General features: G+C 48.2%; 1 protein-coding gene across 3 annotated transcripts in view; it reads left to right on the top strand.

Moving 5' to 3' along the window:
• The first annotated feature begins 3142 nt into the window (after positions 1 to 3142).
• KDM4A (lysine demethylase 4A) overlaps positions 3143 to 25542 on the top strand; it is a 43882-nt gene continuing 21482 nt past the window's right edge. Inside the window, exons 1-11 of one of the 3 annotated variants that reach the window (XM_040627408.1) lie at positions 3143 to 3244; positions 6147 to 6323; positions 6946 to 7121; positions 9558 to 9672; positions 10903 to 11096; positions 13184 to 13233; positions 13995 to 14098; positions 14491 to 14628; positions 15297 to 15544; positions 16419 to 16618; positions 17701 to 18077. In XM_040627408.1, the coding sequence (XP_040483342.1) occupies positions 6186 to 6323; positions 6946 to 7121; positions 9558 to 9672; positions 10903 to 11096; positions 13184 to 13233; positions 13995 to 14098; positions 14491 to 14628; positions 15297 to 15544; positions 16419 to 16618; positions 17701 to 18077 (1740 nt within the window). In that variant the 5' untranslated portion in view covers positions 3143 to 3244; positions 6147 to 6185. Of the gene's footprint in view, positions 3309 to 3431; positions 3603 to 6146; positions 6324 to 6945; positions 7122 to 9557; positions 9673 to 10902; positions 11097 to 13183; positions 13234 to 13994; positions 14099 to 14490; positions 14629 to 15296; positions 15545 to 16418; positions 16619 to 17700; positions 18078 to 25542 lie in introns of those variants that run through there. The other 2 variants (XM_008699324.2, XM_008699325.2) reach the window with 2 other exon arrangements.

Raw genomic sequence — 25542 nt, 5'->3', positions numbered from 1 at the left:
GGCTCTTGAGAGATTTTGTCTAGTGGAGGAAGATGGACATGTAAACAAATCCAGGCACTTTGGAACACTTGTTTGTGGACCTCTGTACAGGGTGGGGTAATGGACGGCCTCAAGGACTCCCCTGTTACACGCCGCTCTCTGGCGCAGGCGATTGGGTGGATGGCTGCCCCATGAACTGAGACGGAAAACCTAAAAAGTGGAGCTCGTGTGTGGGGCACATACATTCATTCTTTACTGGGCATGTGAGTTTTAGGTGCCCGTAGGAATCCAGGGGGAGGGATCCAGAGATAGGAGGATGTTTGGATCTGAACACGGGAGAAGATTGTGCTGAGTACAGGATGGGTGTCACCAGTGTGCACATGAGTGAAGCCTGAGAGTTTAAGTGTTTTGAGGTCTTGTTTCAGGCTTTCTGTGAAGTGCTTTTGTATTATTACCACCACCACCATCCTCCATTCCACAGCTAACATTTACGGAGCACTTAATACATGCCAATTCTAAGTACTTTACCTGCATTATCTCATTCAGCTCTCACAGGCAAGAAAGGGAAGTACCGTTCCAATTTTAGTTATAATTGAGGATTAGAGAAGTTAAGTAACTTGCCCCAGGTCATTGTGCTAGTGATTTGTGAAATCAGAAACACCTAAGGAGAGTTTGTAGGATGAGAGAAGAGGGCCAAAGACAGAGCACCATGAGGACATCGACCTATTCTCAGTTCTTTAAATTAAAAATTTTGGGACACCCCGGTCACTCAATCGGTTAAGCGTCTGCCTTCGGCTCAGGTCATGATCCCAGCATCCTCGGTTTGAGCTCCACATCCGGCTCCCTGCTCAGTGGGGAGTATGCTTCTCAACCTCTGCCCCTCCCCCTGCTTGTGCTCACTCGCTCTCTTTCTCTCTCTTGCTCTGTGCCCTCTCTCTCTCAAATAAATAAAATCTTAAAAAAATTAGTTTCGTAATTAAAAAAATTAACGTATTATGGGGCACCTGGGTGGCTCAGTCGGTTACACGCCTGATTCCTGTTTCAGCACCGGTCGTGATCTCAGGGTTGTGGGATCAAGCCCTGAATTGGGCTCTGTGTTCAGTGTGAAGTCTCCTTGGGACTCTCACTCCCTCTCCAAATGCCCCTACCCCCTAAAATAAATAAATTAATCTTTTAAAAAATTAAGGTATCATATACCTTGAATGTTATAGACAACTTGTAAGTATACAGCTCAATGAAAATTTAAAATGTGAACACACCAGTGTAATAACCACCAACCAGATCAAAAAACAGAACATTCCTAAACCAAACAAGCAAAACCAACCCCCCAGCCTCCCCCCCAAAAATGCATTTCTAACACCCTAATACTCCAGAAGCTTTTATTTTCCTCCAGAAGCATTCTTTATGCTAACCCCCATCATTCCCTGTCCCCCACCCAAAGGTAACCCCACCTTTGGCTTCTTTTACCATGATTAGTTTTGCTATGAATATCAACATTTAAGGGGGGGTACAGGAAAGATGAGCTTAAAAAGGTGACTAAGATAAACTGATCAGGGAAATGGGAGGATGTCAAGAGAGCCTGACCTAGGCTTCAACTATCAGGTGCACACACCAATTGGAAGCTGGTGATACAAAGTAGCGGTGATCTTGGAAAATCCTCTTTGGCAGCAGCTGGAAATGTAGCAAGATCAAATTCCCAGAGTAGGCGGTAGTGACCACAGTACTAGCAACTGTATCTATGCCCAGGTCAGCGGAGCTCGTAAGGCAGGCTGTAGCGTCTTGTTTGGTGGCAGCAGCAAGGAGAGCAGTAGATGAGTCCTTTGGCATGATTTGGGGTGGTTTTCCTCATTATGTATCCTCCAAGTTGGATTCTTCAGGCTCTTAACAGTTTTTTGAGCTACCCAATATAATCTATTAGCTAATCTATATCTTAGTAGGTCAAGAGAGAACAACTTTGTAATTGTTGTGAAAGACTATTGGTTGCCTACCCAATGTTCAATGATCATTCTCTTGTCTCTTCTGAGACAGAACTCTTTTACTGTTTTTGTTTGCTTGTTTTGTGTGTGTGTGTGTGCGTGTGTGTGTGTGTCTGTCTGTCTGTATGTATTTTAGGCTGCATGTGCCCAGCCCTAGGGGGATAAATCACGATTGATCTACCTCCATGCCATTCTAGGTAATATCATCCTTTTGCCAACATATATTACTCCTTTTTGCAACAACACCTCAAGGCAGGTATTATCTTTTCCATTTTACTGACGGGAAAACCCAGGCTCAGATGACGGATTTTGAACACAGATCTGAATTCATAGCTCTTTAGAGGGCTCTACACCATGACTCATCTATGGGTAATTTTGGACATTTTAAAAAATGATTCTGGTTGTGAGTATTCCACTTTTCTATTGGACCTATCAGAGCGTCCTGTAGGCTTCCTTGCCCGTCATCCGTGATAATCTGGGAGCTCCTTAGGGAGACTCCGTGCCCCTTTGGAACGGTTCCTAATGACTTCCTGGTACCCCCTCAACTCTCCAGAAGTACGTCTAATGACTCCCAGGATCTTCTCCCCCGCCCCAAGAGCTGCTCCTAATGACCCCCAAATCCCCGCTCATTGAACAACTGCTTTTTAATGACCCTAAGGACATCCCCCCTCAGAGCTCTTTCCCCTCCAGGAACTGCTCCTTTCAGGAAATGTCTCATTTTGCCGGCGAATGAGAGGTTTCCCATGATAGGGGACTTTCAGTTTTCAAAACCAAGGCAATCTCGGGCAAAACGGGACAAGTTGGTCACCCTATCAGAAACTGCTTGATCTCGGAAGCTGCCCCTATGGGCTCCCACGCCCTTGCACCTTAGGCAAGGGTCCTACTTATTCTACGAAGACTCTGCCCCACCCTTTCATTAGGAACAGCCTACAATAATCTCACTGTCCCTACCCTTGCCGATCGTCCCATTTCTAGGCACTCGCCTCTTTCGAGCCTGTTTAGCGACGGGCGACCAGAAGCCTGCTTATGATTGGCCAGCCCCGCGATTCAGCCAAGATGCTCAGTGGCCGCAGTCCCGAGCGGTACAGCGCTTCCTCCTGGCAACAGCCCGACCCGGCGCTCATAGGCTGAGCAGATTGATATGCCCCGACTTTTCGGCGACTGCAGCGCGTGCTCATTGGCTGTTTGAGGAGAGAGAGCGGCCCTCAGGTTGGTTGACGTTGTGCGGCTGCGCAGGGGCCGACTTTCTAGGGGAGGCGGAGCTTCGTCCTTCGCCGGCTGGAAAAGAGGTAGGTACGGTTAGTGGCGACAGCAGAAGCCAGGCCTTACCCCTGCCGGGGCAGCGGGCTTTAGGTAAGAACCGTACAGTTTTGGAATCCTTTAGGTTTGTTGCTGCTGTAACCGTGACCGTGAGCTCCGGTGGGGGAGGGGCGGGGGGCTTGCCGTCAGCGGTGAGTGATCGGCAAGGTTCTTGGCCAATGGGAACAGGAGCTTCTAAAATGGGTCCTGAGATTGGTCCTTTCTAATCTCTCATGGCCAATGCACGTCGGAAAGGGAGGCGGGTGTACTGGGCCTTATTTTCTTCTTCCTGCGGCCGGGCCTCACTCGCCTAGGCGGCGGGGCCGGGAGGGGCTGGCCGTCTATGCGGTGAGGTTCGGGGACCTTGGGAGCGGGGGGGGGGCGGGGGGGGCTACCTTGGGAGTGGTACCCGCGGGGGCAGCTGCGGGGGGAGGGGGCGGGAGTTAGAGGTGGTTGTTAGCAACAGCGACCTTTATTGAGTTACTGAGTACCGGGCCTAGTGCTTAGTGTTTCGCTTGCATCATCTGAGTTAATCACAGCAACCCTGCGGGGCCAGGAGGTTGGGATCCCCATTTTACAGGTGAGGAAACTGAGACTCGAGCAACTCACACTGCCAAGGTCACACAGCTAATAAATTGCAGAGACCGGATCTGAATTCAGAGTTGTTTTGATTCCGAAGCCGGTGCTCTTAAACCACTAGGCTTTGTTGCTGAAAGGGGGAAACGAAGGAGTCGGGGAACAGGAGCTTTCCCCAGGGAATAGGTTGGGAGAAGGGAATCCTAGGGTTGAAGAAAGGCAATGAGCAACTGAAGTGGGGGCGAGGAAATCAGTTATTCAAGTTACCCAGTGTCTGCTCTGTGCTGTGCATTGTTCTAGGTTCTAGGCGTACAAAGATGACTAAGTCCAGAGGCAGATGAAGCCCCGTTAGTGGCTTCCAAGGCCTGGTTGATGGGGCCTAACACCGTGTTCACATGATTATATGTTTTTGTAAAAATGACTGAATTAAGATATTTTGTATTTTTAAAAAAGAGGGTCTTCAAAATTGATTAGACTTGAGGTCCCGCCACACCTGGATCTGCCCTTGCCGAGGGCTCAGTCTAGGTGGGAATTACGACGTAGGCCGCATAGGGTAATGGAAGAAGCACTGGGAGCGCGTTGCAGGACACGGGGAGATGTCCTGCTATGTAAAACGAGGATAACCGTGTACCTCCTGTGTAAAGTTTTGGTGAGGTGCATGAAAAGCGCCTGGCCAATAACACACTTCTTTTTTTGGTGAAATGGAAGCTTGAGAGATGTGGGTAGGGAGGCTTGTCTTCTCTCCTACCTTAGACAGTTCTGTGCCGTGCTGTCTTCCTAGTCTGTTAGTAGGTTGCTGGTAGGTTGGAGGCAGTTGCTTCCCTTTTGAGCTCTTCAGCTCTCAAGGGAACCTTGGAGCTGAACTGCCATGGCTTTGGGGCCCAGGTTTGGGGAGTTGAGGAGGGAAGTGTTTTTGCTTCTAAAGTGGCTCCTTTTAGCTGGTGTGCTTGGTTCTTACTCAGTTGGAATAGTCTGCGGTGTTACCAGGCAATGGGGATGCACCCACTTAGTTGCGGGCCTCATCTAGAAACACAGTATTTCACCTTTTCCATTCCGTTTGAAGTTTGCCCTGTATTGCCAGTTTATTGCCCATTTATTTTATTTTATTTTTTTTTAAAGATTTTATTTATTTATTTGACAGAGAGAGACAGCCAGCGAGAGAGGGAACACAAGCAGGGGGAGTGGGAGAGGAAGAAGCAGGCTCATAGCGGAGGAGCCTGATGTGGGGCTCGATCCCACAATGCCGGGATCACTACCTGAGCCGAAGGCAGACGCCTAACCACTGTGCCACCCAGGCGCCCCTATTGCCCATTTAAATTTTGTCCTTTGAATTCTGCATATCGTGCAGTTGAACTAGTCTGTAGCTTGACCTCCTGTAATACTGCTGAAATGACATTTTGGTTAGGTAGAACAATTTCATTTTAGGGTTTGAAATACTAGTATCCGAGTACTTTTTAACTCTTAAACTTTGTAATCTTGTAGCCAAGTAACTTTCCTTAGCAATCTAGAATTCTGTTTTAAAGTTGTGCCCTAAAGGGGAGCCCATGGGATGTTTTTTAAATCTGGTTGTAATACATTGTTTAATACACCCTGCAGCAATCACCAAAGCTAAATAAGGGAGGAACTTGAAAAGTTAGGAGTAAAATAAAGGCAGGGCAGCTATCTAGTAACAAATTTTAGCCGTAACATTGTCTCCACTTAAGTGAGATTTGATTATATACAAATTTGATACATTGGATTCTTTTAAACAGAGCCTTTTTCTTTCTGTGTTTTTGTTCACTTCAATAACCTACCTAGAGACAAATTCTAGCTGTGAGGTCTTAATGCTTCTTCAGGATTTCTATATTTTTTACTGTTTCAGCACTGACATTCGCAGCATTTTTTTTCTTTTTCAAGTTTTATTTAAATTACAGTCAGTTAGCATACAGTGTAATGTTAGTTTCAGGTGTAGAATTTAGTGATTCATCACTTGTTTACAACACCCAGTGTTCATCACAAGTGCCCTGCCTCCTTAATATTCATCACTCATTTACCCATCCCCACTGACATTCCCATCATTTAATTCTAATTACATTTTATGTTCTTTTTTTTTTTTTTAAGATTTTATTTATTTATTCGACAGACATAGAGACAGCCAGCGAGAGAGGGAACACAAGCAGGGGGAGTGGGAGAGGAAGAAGCAGGCTCATAGCGGAAGAGCCTGATGTGGGGCTCGATCCCGTAACGCCGGGATCACGCCCTGAGCCGAAGGCAGACGCTTAACCGCTGTGCCACCCAGACGCCCCTACATTTTATGTTCTTAATGTATTTCTTCAGATTCCTGTCTGACCAAAGTGACCTCAAAAAGGAGGGAAGATGGCTTCTGAATCTGAAACTCTGAATCCCAGTGCTCGGATAATGACCTTTTACCCAACCATGGAGGAGTTCCGAAACTTCAGTCGATACATGGCCTACATTGAATCCCAAGGAGCTCATCGCGCTGGGCTGGCCAAGGTGAGGGTGGGTGGGGTGGTTCTACATGGCTTTTGTGACAGGGCTGCAGGAATTTTTCCTAAATGGGTAATGAAAGTCAGGCTGGTGTTGAGTATATACTGTCCTATTTGCAAGTTAATTCCTTTCGTTAACATCCAAAGAAACAGGTAGGAGGAGAGCTGCTTGGAGTCTTTAAAGGGAGGTAAAGAGCCAGTGTCCCAGTCTGCCAGCTGTGCTGCTTCCATCCTCATGGTAGAGATGGGTGCTTTAGTGTTTTGACCTGTCACCGAGGGCTTCTACCTTCCGCCTTCTCTTGTTCTCATTTCGGTCTCGTCCGGCACGCCAAGAGCAAGTTGGCTCTTCATGTGCACTTTCTGTTAGAGAATCAACTCTTTAGCCTCCTGTCTTGGTGTCCAGATAAGATACTGAGCTGAGAATGAGTGTTACTTACCTTTGGTCATTGCAGGGAGGCAGCTGGATGGTATGCCCAGTGTATAGCAGTGAGACTTGCTATATTTGGGTGAGCATGGTTAAGTCAGTCTCTTTATAGTAAAATTGACTGGTTGGATAGCAGCTTTCCCACATCTGGACTGTGATCAGCTTGCCAGGATTCTTATCTCTTTGTTTCTTGTGTTCCCTACAGGTCGTTCCTCCAAAGGAGTGGAAGCCACGAGCATCCTATGATGATATTGATGATCTGGTCATTCCTGCCCCCATCCAGCAGCTGGTGACCGGGCAGTCTGGCCTCTTCACTCAGTACAACATACAGAAGAAAGCCATGACTGTTCGCGAGTTCCGCAAGATAGCCAATAGTGATAAGTGAGTGAAAACCTGTCCATTCCCACCCACCGTAGTGTCTAGGAGCTAACGTCTCATCCTCATAGCTGTCTCCTAACACTGCTGCTGTGCCACTGCAGGATGCTTTCCTCAGCCCTAGCCGTCTCCCCTTCTGCTCTTTTTATGGAAGCATCCTTACGACTCTCAGTACTATGTCTAACACAGTCTAAACACATCCATATTCTTACCTAAGTAATCCCATTGTTCTTCCATCAGAAGCAGAATCATTCTCTGACCTTGGTAAATTGCAGAGTTGCAAAGGAGAAGGTTGGGAGTTGGTTCAAAAGGAGTTTTTCCCAGATGTGTTGATAACACCTGCTTACCGAAAAGTGGCCCTAATAGTTTCTTCTTTTCCTTCTGGGTCCTTCTGTCTTTTATCTTGCTCAAACTCCTCACTACCCATCCAGCTGCTGTCTCCTTTCCATTTTGACATAACAAAGTATGAATAAACGCCATGCTGGTTGCTGTTTTCTTTGCCTCTGTTCTTCATCCGTACATTCTTACCTGTTAGACACGTCTTTGTGTAGCCCCCTGTTTTCCATGGTTTCTTCTCTGTTGTTTTTCATATTTAGCTTTTATTGGACCTCAGATTTACAGAGAATGATTTTGTGGTTCCCTCTTGAGCTCTTGACTGCTCCTTCTTAATCCTCTTTCTTGGACCTTCTCCCTTCCCATGTTACTCCTTAATTTTGAGTGTCCACAAGGGATTCCTTCCTTTTCTCTTGCTTTTTCTCCTGTGCCTTTTTGATCTGTACGTGTCTTGATTTCAGCCAGTCAGACGTATTAGCTTGTGTCTTTGCTGTGGACCAGTCCAGCACTGGATGTGTGGCTCGCCGGTCTTAACGCTTCCGGGGGCACCACTCGTGGCTTTATGATTGCTCTTTCTCACAGCAGATCTTGTTGTATGCTTTGCCACCTTTTCCTTTGCCTTACCACAATTCAAAATGTGATTTTCTAGTTTTATTGACAGCTTAACTCTTAAAACATCTGTATCGCTGATCAACCTGCTGTCTAAAGAGCGAATTTATGTAAGAGCATGTTGAAGAAGTGTGACATGCTCTGCAGATGAAAGGCTGTGCCATCCTTTATGTCTGGTTTTTAGCTGTGCGCTGGGGCCAGGCTCGCCTGCCTTCTGGCTCACATGGGGCTCCGCCAGAGGCCTCAGTCTCCTGTGTCTGATTTCTCCTCTCAACATATGGAAGGCCTTTTCTTTCAGAATACCTCTTTTTCAAGTAGCCAGTCCTGTGCCTTTCCCCTTCATCTGAAATGCAACAAAATCTTACCCTTGATTTCTGTGTTCGTGGTCAGCCAACTTTAAGAAAACCCAGCAGTTGGTAAAAATCTAAATTTATAAAGCAGATCAGTTGGAGGTGGACAAGTTACTTATATTTCAAAGGGAATTTAAGAGTCCTGAACTTTATTATTCAATAGGTTGACATTAAAATGTAAGGCCATATTTAAAGTAAGATTTTTTTCCACTCATCCTATTGTCTTCACACAGTTTGTTTTGGGTCTTTGCTTCCACGCTATCCATTCATCATATTTTTTTTTGCCATTTGAGTCGTAATGTGCATTTTTAAGTACTTGTTCAATGTACATATTATTCTAAAAATATCTTTTTCCGTTTTTTTTAAAGCATCTTTTAAAAAAGATTTTATTTATTTTTATTTATTTAATAGAGAGCACGTGCACACGAGCAGGGGGAGCGGCAGGGAGAGGGAGAAGCAGACTCCTTGAGGAGCAGAGAGCCTGATTCAGGGCTCGACCCCAGGACCCTGGGATCGTGACCTGAGCCTAAGGCAGGCACTTAACCAACTGAGCCACCCAGGCGCCCAGAGTACTTTAAAAAAAAAAGAACACAAAACAAAACCCAGACTGCTTTGTTTTTAGTTGTGATGCTTTGTTGACGTAGCTCTGCCTAGGGTGCTGCGAGTGCGGCAGTGACGGTACAGATGAGCCCTCTTGGAGCCATTTCCTTTACAGAGTGCAGGGAAGTGAATGCTGTTCTGCGGCCTCCGCTCTCCACGTGCTGCCAGGTTTTCGTTGTCTGTGGATATGTAGGGATTTGCGTTCTTGGTTCTCACACATTTGTAAGCCTATTTTCTCCCTGGGTGGCAAGGCCACTCCTGACGGCTGCAGGGTGTAGTTTTAGTGGTTTCTTGAAAGCATTGAGGGTATCATGCCTCTTGTGGAAGATGAGCTTAACATCTTCATGTACCTGACCTTCCTTAGGCCTAGAGCTCTTAGAAGGGATGTTGAGGAAGTTACTGTGTATTGGAGCCTTGATGGCCAAAGTTATGTCTTGTTCGTCTGAAATGTCTTGCTGTCCCTAGAACAGGGGATTGTGTCTTGTGCTGTTCATAATGCCTAAAGAATTTAGTCCTGGTAAGTGGTTAATACTTTGTTTACTTTTGAAAGGTACTGTACACCACGCTATAGTGAGTTTGAAGAGCTTGAACGGAAATACTGGAAAAATCTCACATTCAATCCCCCAATCTATGGTGCAGATGTGAATGGCACTCTCTATGAAAAGGTGAGACCCACCGGAAACAGCAGTGGTTTTTTGTAATTTAATAGCATTTTTATCTGCCCAGCACATAGTAGGCACCTAAAAGCTGCTTGCTCAATGAGTGGTTGAATAAGGAACTATCCACCACCAGCTGATGCGCTGTGCTCCCTTAATTGTGGGTATTTTTGCATGTGACTGAATTTTATTTCTCCCACTCTACATGTGAATTGGGTGATGTGGTGTTCTTTGCAAGGGCTGTTAGAATAGTCTGTGGGTGGTAGCTGATGAGTTCTTGAAAGGGTGGGATCACAGTTAATGAAAATGTTGGGGGGGGAGGCAAGTGCTTCCTGCAGAACAAAGATCACTGACTAATCTAGTGAAAGGGGTATGTATTTAAGAAGAGAAACATATTTAGATTTTCAGAACCCTCAAACGAGATTCTTTAGCAGAAGCTATTATAACAAATTGCATTGGATTGGGGTGTAGTGTTTTTCGGCAGAAAGAACAGCGTTAGATGCAGTTTAAGGAAGGAATATTTGGGACGGTTTTTGGATGATTAAAACATCTGTACGGTGTTGCAGAGATTGTCGCTCAGATTAATGTTTTCATGAATTATTGGAAGGAATGGGTTTAAGTAGATCCCAGGCTTGTTGATGACAATTTTTTGAGTGGTGGAAAGTGAAACTTACAGATGTAAATGGCAGGAAGATACTGTAAGGGTCTGGGATGGGAAGGTGCAAAAGCCGGGCACAGTAATCCAGAATGGATTTATAAGAGGTGGGCTCCTAGCAGACCATTACAATTTAGGATGTGGGTGACATTGTAGACTTTACAAGACACTGCCCAGTAGAAATTGGGGTTAAACAGTCACAAATTGGGACAGTTAATTCCCATGTTGTATTTTTGGTGGTTTAAGATTCTTTCCTATTTGGATATAAGTTTCTTTAGCTTCAGATCAAACTCTTCCTCCTGGGGTTGAGAACAGGAGTCTGGCTGTTCCCTCCTGATTCATCTTTCATTTACTGGTTTTCTTTACCAAGTGCTATTTGCCCTTTGGAGGTCTAATGGCGTACATTCTAGCAATGGCTGTGAAGAGTGAGTGAGGGGGCTGTAGTCTTTGGGTCCAGGCTGTTTCCACTTTATTCCACATCTTCATTAGAGGTGACAGGTCACCTATGACGTCTTCTCTGATTTTAGGCTCCGAGCCTTGGTTTATTTTACTATAATTGCCCTCAAATGTGATTTCTTTTGCAGCATGTGGATGAGTGGAATATTGGCCGGCTGAAAACAATCCTGGACTTGGTGGAGAAGGAGAGTGGGATCACCATTGAGGGTGTGAACACCCCGTACCTGTACTTTGGCATGTGGAAGACCTCCTTTGCCTGGCATACTGAAGACATGGACCTCTACAGCATCAACTACCTGCACTTCGGAGAGCCCAAGTCCTGGTAAAGCTGGCCGCACTTGGCTCTGGGGCTTCTCGGGCCACCGCAGGCCTCTCAGCTCTCACGTGCCTACACAGCACCTCGGGATCTGGTTAAGATGCAGATTCTACTTCAGGAGGCCCGGCCTAGGACTGGCATTTGATGTTTTCACCAGGTGTTTAAGCCAGGAGATGCTGTTGGAGTTAGTGGCGCTCAGACCCCTCTTTGAATAGCGAGGCTTTAGAGGGCAGGGCTCTTAATACCCTTGTATGAGAGGGTAAGTTGGTTGAGTTACTGAGAGCTCTTCTAGGCTCTCCCACTGTGATTTCTTTCTCTGGAACAGGCCTGAGGCATTTCTTAGAGGCGGACTTCCAAGACTAGAGGTACTCCTTCACATGATAGAAAGCTTTCTTTTCCGCAGGGGAAAATATTTGGTGAGCAGCAGTGTGTGCTTACCCCGAGAGGGAATGCGAGGCCGCTCAGCATATCCTTCCTGCTCTCCGGGATGTTCTCAGTCTAGTTGGGGAGACAAAGATCTGTTGTCTCCTCCCTCCCTGTGCTGGTCCATCTCTCAGTCCCAGCATTTTAGTGAAGGTGCTGTGGTTGGACAGCAGTGACCAAGACAGAGGAGGCATCTATTCTCACAGATAGGAGATGTGTGAGGAAATAATAATCCACTGTGAGAGAAGTTCTGATGGGCGCTCTAGGTCCGCATAGGAAGGGTTCATGAACATGGGGTGGGGATTGGAGAAGGCTTCCCTGGAAGAGGCGACAGTGAAGCTGAGATCTAACATGAGGAGGCTATCTGGTTGGGAAGGTGGCAGGTTTGGGCAGGGAAGACTGAGGAAGGTGTGTCCGGGTGGTTGGAACAATACCTGCAGAGAGCCTAAGTTGAGAGAGAGCACGATGTCTTTGGGAACTAGAGGAAGTCCACTGTTGTTTGGGTGCCGAGTAGGAAGAGGCAAGAGTGAGGAGGCTGGCAGGGACACCGTGGGCCAGGTCATGGGGAGTCGTGGAAACTATGCATTTTCATTTCCTTTGCCAGTATCTTCAGCTACGTCCTTTCCCAGAGGTTTTCTTTTCTTCTTTCAGATGCTTTCCAGTTTCTAATCTTGGTGGGGGCGACCTTCTGAGCCTCTGCTGGCTCCCTAACTGCTGTCGCATTTCTTTTCTTAGAGGGCTAGACTTCTAGAATTTGTAGATGTTGCTTTCGTTCCTTCAGCCTTTTTATTCCCAAGTTCCCTGAGGTTGGATTTTCATTCTAATGTAGAGAGAAGATTTTCTAGTTACTACACGTGCGCTTTAGGTCATTGGAAGCGGGACCTCCAGAGACTTCTGGGCAAGGTTGCCTGATAGATCCCAAGGTTCTTTGGGTGACCAACATTTTCTGCTCCTCCACATCTGTTTCGTTTCATAGTGAAATTATTTGGGGTGAGAAATTTCTGTTGTCGGGGAATAATCTTTAGACTCAGTTATAAAGGTTAAAATAGACTTACCGTGAGTTTCAGAATATAAAGTTTAACAGTTTTGCAAAAATTTTAAGTGGTTATGTGGTTTCTTTTTCTTCTTTTTTTTTTTAATGAAGAACAGTTTCCGTGGTGTCTCACTACCCTGCAGGGTGGAGGAGTAATTAATTAATTATTGGGTAATCAGTGTAGCTGTTATGGAGATGAAGAGAAAAACGGGCTCAGCCGCAGATACGGGGCCTGGTCTCTAGTATCAAGTCCCATTTTCACCCCATTTTCCATTCCTCTTCTATCCTATCCAAGTTAGGCCTTTTAGGCTTTGCCAGGAGCACTTTAATGCTATCCTTTAAAAAAAATTTTTTTCTTGAACATTATAAAGGAGAGTAATGCTGATTTCATACCATAAATTCTGGCTCTTGTCTCGGTAAATGAATGAACATAAGAGAAGTAGATTCACTCGTAGTTCTTTGTGGGCTCCTCCCCTCCTCCCCCAATAGTCTAATATATCATTTTTCCAGATTCCTTTACAGTTTCTGTGGTTGAGAAGTTGAAAAATCTGGTATTTTGAGCTGTTTCTGGAATGGGAAAGAGCCCTTTAGCTCCAGTAGTGTCGTCCGCTCAGCGCCCAATGCTTTGCTGTTGCAGGTACTCTGTTCCCCCCGAGCACGGAAAGCGGTTGGAGCGCCTCGCCAAAGGTACTGGGTCTCCTTCCCCTGATGGGTCAGACCTTCCTGTGAGCTGCATTAATTGCTCTAACATGTCCCTTCTCTGTGGTCAGATGCTTTTGTGTCCTTTCTCAGGCTGGCATGTGGGGGAAGAGCTAGACTGCCAGATTGGTTACCCCAGCAGAGCAATTGAAATTGGAAACTTTGTCCGTTAGTCCTGGGAAGGCACTAAGTAGTTTTTTTTGTTTGTTTTGTTTTGACTACTAAGTAATTCCTAGTCTTTGCCTCTGTGTTATCAGGCATGCGTTTATTTGACCACAGGTAGTATACCAGGCATAATGGGTCTGGTTCTTCTGTCAGAAACCCAGATGTAAAAATGGAACTTTTGTGCTTTGGTTCTTTTAAGTGGACTTTAATAGGTTTGTACCCCCAGAGAACCTTTTTCAGAAGAGCTTGGGTAGTCCACACTCTAGATGTGTCACTAACAGAAGATCGAGGGATACGGGTTCATAGAGGAAGGTCCTAAATAGTTTTCAAAGCTTTTTATAAGAACAGGGCAGCTCTGGTGATCTCAGTCTCCCAAACAGAATTTGATTACCCATGTAACAGCTTGCGTGGGAGAGAGCCCAGGGGCTCATTGTAGAATCTTAGGATTGGCCTGAAGCTAGAAGGATCTGTGGTGATTTATCCTCCTTATCATCCGAGTGAGACGCCCAGGTGTGCAGCAGCCCCAGGGCTGCAGAGCTGGTGTGGAGCAGTGTATTAACCCGTGCCCGTGTTCAATGAAACAGGTTTTTTCCCTGGAAGTGCTCAAAGCTGCGAGGCTTTTCTCCGCCACAAGATGACCTTGATTTCCCCTTTAATGCTGAAGAAATACGGAATTCCCTTTGACAAGGTGAGCTGATTTTACATACAGAAGTCCTTAGGCTTGCAAGGAAGCCACCCTTTTTGGTCTGTTTCGCAGAGGGGCTTTAACCGAGTTCATCAGTCTGTAGCAGGAGTGGGCCAAGGCTAACCCATAGCAGTACTCGGTCCAAGGGTATCAAAGGTGGAGGTACTGTCGCTCCCAGTGCCCGAGCAGAGTCCAGTCCCCTTGAAGTGTTGATCTGGAGGAATGGTCAGTTACAGTGATGGTCTCATAGGATAGGGCTTTGCATTTTGCAAAACCCCTGGTAGGATTAGGACTCATGCCGGGTTAGCGCGGTTGTGGCAGAGCTGGAAGTCAGCGGTCCCGTTGTGTAGACTTGAGCCATTCGCTGCAGCCGCTGCAAGTCTGCTCTCGTTCAGGTCACTCAGGAGGCTGGAGAGTTCATGATCACTTTCCCTTATGGTTACCATGCCGGCTTTAACCATGGCTTCAACTGTGCGGAGTCCACCAATTTTGCTACCCGGCGGTGGATTGAATATGGCAAACAAGCTGTGCTGGTGAGTCTGTCTGGTTTCTTTCCATAACGTGGTGACTGACAATGTCTGGTGAGCAAATTCTTGTTAGATACCCTGGTTGGCGATTAGAACATTTCTTTGAACTGCTGGAATTCAGAAACAGGGTGATGGGGATGTGCAGAAGGGCCAGCATACTGTGTTCGGACAGAACTGTAAAAAGTTTGTGCAGGTCTGGGGCGCCTCAAGTGAGGTTTCCGTGGTTCCGTCCATCAAGCTTGAACACCGCACCCACACACGTTGATATTTCTTGCTTCGGCCACTGTGGGATTTCTCTGGGAAATCCTTAGGGTTCGGGAAGCAGGCAGGCTGGACGTTTGGCCCGGCGCGCTGGCTCGGCTAGATCTCAGATGGAAGGTGGACGTTGGCCTTCCCGGGTGTGAGCAGAGCTTCACTGCCATGTTTCTCGGCGCAGTCTAGCGAGTTGCCCGGGTGGGCGTGCCCCAGCGCTGCACATTCCTTCCTGCTATTTTCCCGGCTTCCCTCCATGCTCAAAGGCTTGGCAAGACAGTATCCCTCAGCCTGTGAACGCAAGCAGTTTGGCTTTAAACGGGCTTGTGTCTTTTTCCATTGGAGGAAGGAGATAGGATATGGGGGTCGCGTGGAAGCCATTAAGGAGTGCTGACTGGAACTCTCCTGGTTCCCTGGGACAGTGCTCCTGTAGGAAGGACATGGTGAAGATCTCCATGGACGTGTTTGTGAGGAAGTTCCAGCCAGAAAGGTACAAACTTTGGAAAGCTGGGAAAGACAGCACAGTTATCGACCATACTCTGCCCACGCCAGAAGCAGCTGAGTTTCTTAAGGAGAGTGAACTGCCACCAAGAGCCAGAAACGAGGAGTGTCCAGAGGAAGATGACATGGAAGGGCTTGAGGATGGAGAGGAGGGTGACTTAAAGAGAAGGTAACCCAGTGGCTCTCTGGGCCCAGCTGTTTGAGGGAAGGGTATCTGGGCAGCTGCCATAACCTGTCGAGAGGCTGTTTCTAAGTGGGGTGTTTGAGTCACAGCCGAGGGAATTTTCTTCTTGGTAAAGGCTCCAGAATCCTCAGAGCAAGGGCACCCAGGCTCTTCCTTACAGCTGTCACCCAGCAATGACCACATGTGCAGGTGGGCCTGTAATCGGCTGGAGTGAAGGTCACATACAAAGAGAGCATGGCTCCCCTGAGCCAGAAAATTCGTTTTCTCACTGCCACATGAGCCATTTTTAATTTTTTATTTATTCATTGTTTTAAGTAGGCTCTGTGCCCAACGTGGGGCTCGAACTCACGACCTCCAAATCAAGAATCGCATGCTCTACTCACAGAGCCAGACAGGCGCTCTGTATATGAGACATTTTTTACAAAGGAGAATGTAGTGATGGGAATGAGACCCGCAAGGGCAGGGGGTGGTGGGATTGCGGTTGGCCAGCGTCGTTGGTGTCTGAGCTGGAGGATCTGTCTTTGGGGAGTTTATCCTGGGCCACGTGGTGAAGAAAGGGGGAATGTTTTGGGCTACCTGCTGTAGGCCAGGTGCTCCGCCAGGTACTCCACATGCCTTACAAGCTTCACATCAGATCTTTGAGGCGGGTGATGGTGTTCCTGTTTCCCATTGGTTGGAACAGGCTCAGAGAGGTGAAGTCTCTTGTCTCTCCCACAGACGAGGGGAGGGACTGAAGAGTGAAGCATAGCGGACGGGCTCTGGCCATTCATTTGTTTTGAGCTGCGTGTGGACGTGGGTGAGCGTGTGCGTCTGTGCATGTATTTGTGGGCCCTTAACAAGTGTGCTCTCCTCCTCGCAGCCTTGCCAAACATCGTATAGGGACGAAGAGGCACCGGGTTTGTCTTGAAATACCACAGGAGGTGAGTCAGAGTGAGCTCTTCCCCAAGGAGGAGCTGAGTCCCGGACAGTACGATGTGACGGAGTGCCAGGCTGCCCTCGCTCCCGTGAGGCCCACCCACAGCTCTGTGCGGCAAGTCGACGATGCTCTTCCCTTCCCAGGTTCGTTGGCTATGGTGTTTTTCCCACAAGCGTCACTGTGCTCTGTTCTGTGTTAGATGCCATGTTGCGTGCAGGGTCACAGGTATGGAAAAGTGGGGAGATGGGTCTGTGAGCAGAGAGTGTAGGTGGAGCATGAGAATGGGTGTGAGGAGCCCTTCGGAGAGGGACACGCTGGGCAGAAGGTAGGGGAGGTGCCCTCTCCCTGCGCCTGGTGAGGGGTCAGGGGAGCACCGAAGGTTGGTGAAGTGATGCTGAGGTTAGAGTCTTCCCGGCAGGCAGACAGTCGGGGGCACCCAGAGGGGGGTAGAAAGGGTGCCGGCATGGAGGTCTGAAATCACATGAGCTATCTGGGGAGCTGGTAGTGATTTCTTGTAATTTGAATACAGGGGTAGGAAGAGTAGAAGACAGCTGTGCTAGCAGGAGGTGAGGCTAGAGAAGTAGAAATGAGATGGTGCGGGGACTGGCTGCCATCTTAGAGTTTGCTTTCTAGGGGGCTACTTGGATTTGAGGAAGGAAGTGGCGTGGTCAGATAGGGTGTGGTGGGACAGCCACTCCGCCGGCTGGGGCAGTCGTTGAGGGTAGGTTTGTTAGGGGAGGGCTTGCATCAGCCTTGGGTGAGGCGTGGAGGATCTGTACTGAGGGTGCCTTGTGCCTCTGCTGACAGCTGGACAGCACTGGGGACTGGAGCGCTGGGGCCTCTGTTCAGCACAGTGCCTAGCTTGGGGCCACCAGGCCTGCGCTCAGGCCTTCGTTCCTGCAGGTGACTTCTGGGCAAATGGCAGTGGCCACTTACTGAGGGTCTGCTGTGTGCCATGCCAGGCTGTGCTCCGTCATAGGCGCAGAGCCCTGGGGTCGGGTGGTAGGCTGCCTGCACTCCACGGGACGAACCCGGAGGCCCGGAGCCCCGGAGCGGCTGAGCAGTCCGCCCCAGAGCATGCAGTGACCCTGTAGTGATAGAGCTAGAACCGGAAGCCATGCCTCACTCACCACCCGTGTTCCTCTGTGCTTTGCCACTCTGCTTTTCACTCACTTCACATGTGCCGGGGGAAACGGGCTCTGGCCAACGTGTGTGTGTGTTTCAGATTATTCTGACTCTTCTGAAGTCAAATTTGAAGAGCTTAAAAACGTCAAACTGGAAGAGGAGGATGAGGAGGAAGAGGAGGAACAAGAAGCAGCTGCCTTGGATCTTTCTGTGAACGCTGCTTCTATAGGGGGACGCCTGGTCCTCTCAGGTTCGAAAAAGAAGTCATCTTCTAGCCTGGGCTCCAGTTCTTCACGGGATTCTATTTCTTCTGATTCAGAAACCAGTGAGCCTCTGTCCTGCCGAGCCCAAGGGCAGTCGGGAGTTCTCACTGTGCACAGCTATGCCAAAGGGGATGGCAGGGTCACCGTGGGAGAGCCCTGCACGCGGAAGAAAGGTGGTGCCACCGGAAGTATCAGTGAGCGGGAGCTGGCAGAGGTATGGGCTCTGGGTAGTGCTTGGGGGAGGAGCTGCCTGGCTGGGGTCCTGTAGAGGGGAGGTAGTCTGGGGGGCGGTGTACTTGCTGCAGGTGTCCAAGATGGCAGGAGAGACCGTCAGAACAGACCACCAGTCTGTACCGTCAGGCAGAAAGCTGGGTGGCGTTGGTTCACTTCCAGCTTGTTCTTTGCTGGGAGTTCCTTTTCTCTGCCCCCTGTGACTGTTCCAGAGAATCCAGCAATCTTAATGACAGCTGCAGATCTCCAGCTGTTGGACGCACCTTCTGACCCCACCTGCCCTAGAGGCATGAGGGTTAGAGTGGCAGTGGTTGCAGCCCAGATGTCTGGGTTGGGGATGAGATGGCCTTTCTTACCTGAAAATTCAAGGGTTTTTTTTCCCTTACAAATCTTGACTGCCTTGTAGACACCCATGGGAATTCTCCCTCTCCTCCCCCCATACATTCTTCATCTCCCAGTACAACATTCTTGATAGAGCATCTTTTTGGAGACCAGGATGAATTCCCAAAGCCGTAAATGTGAACGTTTGTTCAGGTTTTCTTCTGGAACATGCTGACACCAAAAGCTGCTCTCTCTCTCTCTGTTTTGTGTAAAAAGGCTCGTGATGGAACTGAGTGGGACACAGCAGAGCTGTGTTGAATACAGCCGGCTCATGCCTACCCAGGTGACCTGCTCTTACTCTCCAGGCTCACAGCTTATGGGTCACATTGCAGCGTCGTGTGGGGCTGGGGTGGGGTCACTGGCAGGTAGAAGCCAGTGTAGAAAAGTTTTAGTTATTCCTCATTTCCTTACCTTTACCTTTGAAAAACTGGTCTTTAAAAGTTTTTATTACGAAATATTTTAAAAGTCTACACCAGCTCCTCATGTGTACTCATCGTCTCCGAATGTTAGCATTTGGCCTATTGGCTTTCTGTGTTTTTGGCTGAAGTACTAACCCTGAGTCCGTATTACAGTTCTGGTTTTCCCGGTAGTGCCTTTTTGTGGTTGGTGTGTCCCTTGTCTGGAATACCCACAACACTTTCCTTTCTGGCTTCTCTCAGTTCTAGGGCTCAGTTTCTGTAGATCTTTTCTGCCGCACGTCCCTCCTTCCATCTGGGTGAGCGCGGGCTGCTGAGCGGAGGACGGTGTTTCCTTCTTCCTCGTTGCCTCTGGCGGCTGCTCTCTGCTCTCCTGTGGCAGCTTCCACAGGAGCTGGCTTTCCAGTCTGGACACTAGAATCCCTTATGGTCCCCGATGCCACATCGGAGTCATTCTTCTTCACAGAGCTCTCGGGTCCTCATTGACCCGCTGTCGTGCTGCAGGTCGCACTGTCCTCGTGCAGCGTCCTCCTGACTTTCTTGCCTGTGGTTGCAGTCTCATAACCACAAAAGCAGCCAACAATAGCAAGGAGTTACTACATGCTAAATACTTTATCCGCATTGTTTTAGACTAGATGTCACTGCTAAGTTAACCGCGGAGTCGGGTTGCGTGCATGCGTGCGTGTGTGTGTGTTTGTGTGTGTGTGTGTGTGGTGGGAGGAGCCAACAAATAGCACCCATCTTTTTTCCTCCCAAATGAGGAACCAGTTAAGGAATGGATACAGGAGTCAGGCATATGGAGCTCAGAATGTTGCTTCCTTACCAGTTAAAATGATTGAGGAGAGTGGCTTTTAACTTCTGGCCAAATGGCTTTGCTGCTCATTTAACCTCAGTGAGGGAGGTTACCTGCCTAGTCAGCAGGCAGTCCTGGGGGACGCAGGCCTCTCATAGCGGCTGAACGTTTTCCACTTGCCTTTCCCATGTGTGGACGTCGACCTGAATGCACTCCCTCCTCAGAAGGCAGATCCCAGCTAAGTGAAGCTCACTAAGGGCCAGGTCAGGCCTTTTCCTGGAAAAGCCAGGAAACCCTCCTTATGGAAATACAGTGGCAGAAGAAGGCTTCTCTCTGACCTGCCTCTTATTCCTGTTCTTTGAGTGCCTTCCTGGCTCCTTTCTGTGTCTGTACGGCCTTCTTAGCTGGAGTCTGACGGTACTGCCATTCTCCGTTGCATCGCCACCCAGCCCCTGCCCCCACCCTCCCAGATGCGCCGCCGTCTTTGAACTACTTCACATTCTCTAAAACTAACTTGGCCACTCTGCGCGGTCAGTTTACTCCGTAACACACACAGCATGCCTGCTCGGGGCTGGGACTGTGCCTTCGAGGAGATCGTAGTCTGGATGTGAGCACGTAAGTCTGCTTCAGAGAGGTAAGGGTTGTAGTCCAAGTGGAAGAGTTAGCTCAGCCTGGGGTTGGGGTGAAGACTGCGGGGAGACTGCAGAGAAGCAGGCATTGTAGCTAGGCTGAAGATTGGCAGGTGTATGCGCGGCGGCTGGAGGGAAATTGGGAAGGGATCCAGGAGAGGAGTGTTCTAAATGGTGATGGTCGCACATGCCAGGGTCAGAGCACGTGCACAGTTTTGTTGGTCTCAGGCACATGGGTCTGCAGAGGGCCTTGGGAGGTGCTGAGGAGGGTGTCAGGAGCCAGATCGTAGTGGTCTATGTGCACTGAAGCAGTTTGACTTTGGGAGGTTCACGGCCATGAGTTTCTGGAGATTGAAGATTTCCAGAATACATTTTTAAATGCACAGAGATGGGTGTGGAATAATAACGTAAACCCACAAATGCTTCTCACCTGGGCCTGATGGTTGTTAATACTGGGCCACATTTGCTTCACCTCTCCTTTTATCATTTGAAGCACTCCTTCTGTTATATTTATTTTTTACATTTTGGGTTGATTGGTTTTTAATTGTACGGAAGTATATGTGACGTAAAGTCTGCCGTTTCAACCATCTTTTAGTGTACAGTTCAGCAGCCTCCCATGCATTCTCATTTGTTGTACAACCAGCACCAGGCCACAGGTGGTTTTGAGGTAGGAGGAGCCAGGGAGTCCTTGGCACACGTCTCTCCTGGGACGGTTCTCTTGCTTATTGGAGCCCAGCCCTTTTCAAAAGTCACTACTCCCAGAAACCTCTCATTGCTTGCCATCTGCTTTCCTTCCTGCTTTGAACACCTGCAGCACTCGGCTCCCTTTTTATGATAGTCCATCTTACTGTCTGCACGGTTGTCCTAGGCAGGGAAGGCAAACTTCCAGGAGCCAGACCCTGTGCCACATCAGCCTTGCTTCTTCAGGCACCAGCATGGTCCTGGGACTTGGCCCATGAGCCTTCTGTAAACGTGGAAGGAATGAATGGAAGTTTTAGTAGGAAGCTGCTATCAGGATTGATTGATTGGGTTGGAATAGGGGACTGATAGTCAAGGCTTGGGGCCGAAGCTGAACCACTTTACCTATCCCTGGAGAGGTCTAATGGCATTGTATCTATGTTTGGAAATAGCTAGGTTTTGAGGAGTACCCTTGTGGCCCTCCTGCCCCCACTTCAAGCATCCCCCATGCTGTAATTCGGGCCTCTTGCTGTTCAGTTTATGTGCTGCCTTATGTCAAGGGCCTTGGTAAAAGCACCTAGGTTGACTGACTGCCGAAGCACCAAAGCTACAATGTGTCTGTTGTAACACTTCTTGTTAGTTTAAGCTGTTTTGAAAAAGTGAGTGTCGAAAACAAGGAGGGAGCAGTTGGCTCTTCTCTGTACTGAACAAGCCCCATAAAGAACATTGCCCTTGACCTGAGTGCTTGATATTAGAAAAGGGGGAACAGAGAACTCAGGAGCCTGAGCTCTAGCTCTCTTGCAGGCAGGGGCCATCCTCACAAAGAGCCCGGGGCGGGGTCAGCATTCACCGCTCCCGCTTTACGAGTGGGATGCTACTTGCCTGGGCTCACACAGCTAGCTCGCTAGAACTGGGGTTGGAACCCAGCCCTTTCTGCTACATACTGAAGGAATTTAGAAGTCAGAGCACATCTCAGGGAGGAAGGCCACGTGGAGACCATGTAGCGGGAGGAGTACTGAGGTCAGAAGATGAGAAAATGTGGAAAGATATTTAACTATTTGAATAGACCTGACTAGTTTGGTCAGAGGCAATGGGACGGTAGTGGAAAGGGTGGAGACTTGAGACTCGCACACCAAGTCCACGTCTGGCTGGGCCATGTGCTTCTTGAGACTCGGGATCGTGTGTCGCCGGTGTCTGCATTGCTGCGGCCCCAAGCAAGGTATGCTGGGTACATAGGCTGGTGTACGGGAGGAATGAACAGGGCTGGATACTGGCATCTTCTTTCCCAGAGCTGCATGCTGGTATTCTTGCTCTTGACCCCTCTGCTTCCTCCAGCAGTTGGACCTCCCAAATGATCTGTCTGTATCTCCTACCCCATGCTCATTTCCTATTGCTGCTTTTTACAAGTTCCCACAGACTGAGGGTCTGAGACCAGTATAGGTTTATTATCTTCCAGTTCCTCAGGAGTCTGACTTGGGCCTCATTATGCCAAAGTCAGGGTATCAGCAGGGCTGTGTACTTTCCTGGAGGCTCCAGAGGGAGACGCCATGCCCTGCCTGGCTTCTTCAGGCTGCTCCCATTCCTTGGCCTGTGGCCTTTTTCTTCCATCTTCAAAAGCAGCCACATCGGCCAAGTCTTGCTCACATCGCATCACTAGGACGCGGAGTCTTCTGCTTCCATCTTCATTATTAAGCACTGTTTGATTGCATTGGGCCTACCCAGAGAATCTAGGATGATCTCACTATTTTATCCGATGAGCAAACTTAATGTGTTGTCATGTCAACATAGCATTCACAGGGATTAGAACTGCACATCTCTGGGGGACCGTTACTCTGCCCCATGCTTAGTATCTCTCCTCTCACAGGCTTCTTTACTCTCTGCCTGTAAAACCATATGAAGCCCCCTTTCTCAAATACAATTGGAGGGAAGTCCCTATGATCTCATTTCTTCCCTTAATCTTCTCAAGAAGAGTCTCAGATGCATTAATTCCTTAGTTTCTTACTTCTGTCTGCTGGAACTTATCTCAGAAAAGTCCTGACGCCGCCCAGTTGCTGAGTCCTTAGCCCCTTCCTGCTCCGCTCTTAGGCATCCCTTGGCACTGTGGCATTCCCCTTTCTGCATTCCTCCTCTACTCTCTGTGGCCGGATCTTCTTTTCTTTTCTTTTTTTTTTTTTTTAAGATTTTATTTATTTATTTGAGAGAGACAGAGAGAGCAAGAGCAGGGAAGACAGGGAGAAGCAGGCTCCCCGCTGAGCAAGGAGCTTGATGCGGGGCTCAATCCCAGGACCCTGGGGTCATGATCTGAGCCGAACGCAGATGCTTCACCGACTGAGCCACCCAGGTGCCCCTGGATCTCCCTTTTCTCTGTCTTCCTCCTCCTATTCCAGAAGGCTTGTTCTCCATTTAGTTTATCTTCTACTGGTAATGTCACCCACTCCCATGATTTCAGTTCTGAATCTGATGCTACGCATCCCGAAATCTACAGCTCCTGCTCAGACTTGCTTTCTGAACCCTCACTCTGATTTCTTCTCTTCCCTCTGGGTGTTTCCAGAGAAACAGGGCAGTGGTCTGTGCCTTCCTGTTTAACTTGGCTTGTGACTCCTCCCCTTTCATCCCTGTGAATCCTTTTAAGTCTCTCTCACCTTGGGGATCCAGGCTGGAAATGCCATCATTTCTGGTTCCTTTATTTTTTCTTACTTCCTGGTCTCTGCCACTGCCACATCCCAGGTTTAGGCCTGTTATCTAGGTGGGCTTCAAAGGCGGCATGTAAGAAGATAATCGGGTCGCAGAAATAATGGAACTTTATTATTTTATTTATTTACTTATGTATTTATTTATTTTTTTACTTTAAACTGTGCACCACGCCTGGGGTTCAAACTCACGACGTTAAGATCAGGAGTCACGTGTTCTACTGACTGAGCAGCCGGGCGCCTTCAGTGGAACTTTATTTTTATCTTTATCTTTTCATAGTCAGGTTTTTAAAGTTAAGATTTATTGGGGCTCCCAGGTGGCTCAGATGGTTAAGCATCTGCTTTCTGCTCAAGTCACAATCCCAGGTCCTGGGATCAAGCCCCACGTCAGGTTCTACTCAGTGGGGAGCTTGCTTCTCCCTCTCCCTCTGCCTGCTGCTCCCCCTGCTTGTGTGTGCACGCGCTCTCTGTCAAATAAATAAAATCTGAAAAAATAGGGGCACCTGGGTGGCACAGTCGTTAAGTGTCTGCCTTTGGCTCAGGGCGTGATCCCAGCGTTCTGGGATCGAGCCCCACATCCGGCTTCTCCGCTGGGAGCCTGCTTCTTCCTCTCCCACTCCCCCTGCTTGTGTTCCCTCTCTCGCTGGCTGTCTCTGTCTCTGTCAAATAAATAAATAAAATCTTAAAAAAAAATTAAAAACTGAAGAAATAAAACTAAGATTTATTTGCGAGAGAGCACGCATGTGCATGGCAGTGAGGGGAGGGGATTAGGGGCGGAGGGAGAGAGTGTCTTAAGCAGATCCTTTGCTGAGTGCAGAGCCCAGTGCAGAGCTCCATCTCATGACCCTGAGATGACAACCTGAGCCGGACCCAGTAGTAGAATGCTTAACCAGCTGCACTACCCAGGTGCCTTTATAGTCTGTTCTTGTGTGAAAATGTGCATAAGCACATTGGTGTATGTTAGTATACATGTGGTGGGAGTGCATGTCCCAAAAGTTTTTTATTTCCATGGTAGCTCTGTGCAATAAATTTGAAGAGTCTAGTTTTCCAGTTTGCTTCAGCCAAAGAACTCTTTAAGTGAAATCTTCCTCATTTAAAAAGTATATATCAAAAGTAGGGCTGTCTCTGTTGGAGGCTCTTGAGGGGCCTTCCTGATGTGCACTTTGGAAATTGCTGGTTTAGCCTGTCAGTATAGTTCAGATCTGATAAAAAGTCTGTCATCATTGGGGCGTCTCTCTGACTCTATTCTCCCCGGACGTGGCTTGCTCAGAATTTGGTTTTTCTTGGCATTCTAAGTGTGGGCCTTCAGTTCTAGGGTTCTACGTGGTTGACGCATGGAGCCGTAGGCCCAGCGTGACTTCTCTGAAGTGGCCCTCCGGCGCCGCCACTGCTCCCTAGCACTGCTGATGAACCGGTTTTTGTCATAGTTGCAAGTAGCCTCTTCCAGGCCTTGTTTCCTTGCTTAATGGGTTTTGCTAACTCCGTTTCTCCTAAATGCAGGATGACCCAAGTTTTTTTTTTTTAGGTTTTTTATTTTAATCATCTGGTGCTCATTAAGGTGCACTCCTTACCCCATCCCTGTTTCACCCATCCCTTCCACCCGCTCCTGTCTGGTAACCATCAGTTTTTTCTCTGTAGTTAAGAGTCTGTTTCTTGGTTTGTCTTTCTCTCTCTTTTATTTCCCTTTGCTTGTTGTTTCTTAAATTCCACATGAGTGAAATCACATGGTACTTGTCTTTCTCTGACTTATGTCACTCAGCATTATACTCTCCAGCTCCATCCGTGTTGTTGCAAATGGCAAGATTTCCGTCGTTTCTGTGGCTGAATAGTGTTCCATTGTGTGTATACACCACATCTTTAT

This window comes from Ursus maritimus, unplaced genomic scaffold (assembly GCF_017311325.1).
Source record: "Ursus maritimus isolate PB19 unplaced genomic scaffold, ASM1731132v1 scaffold_12, whole genome shotgun sequence".
Taxonomy (NCBI): Eukaryota; Metazoa; Chordata; class Mammalia; order Carnivora; family Ursidae; genus Ursus; species Ursus maritimus.
This window is presented reverse-complemented; position numbering and strand designations above follow the sequence as displayed.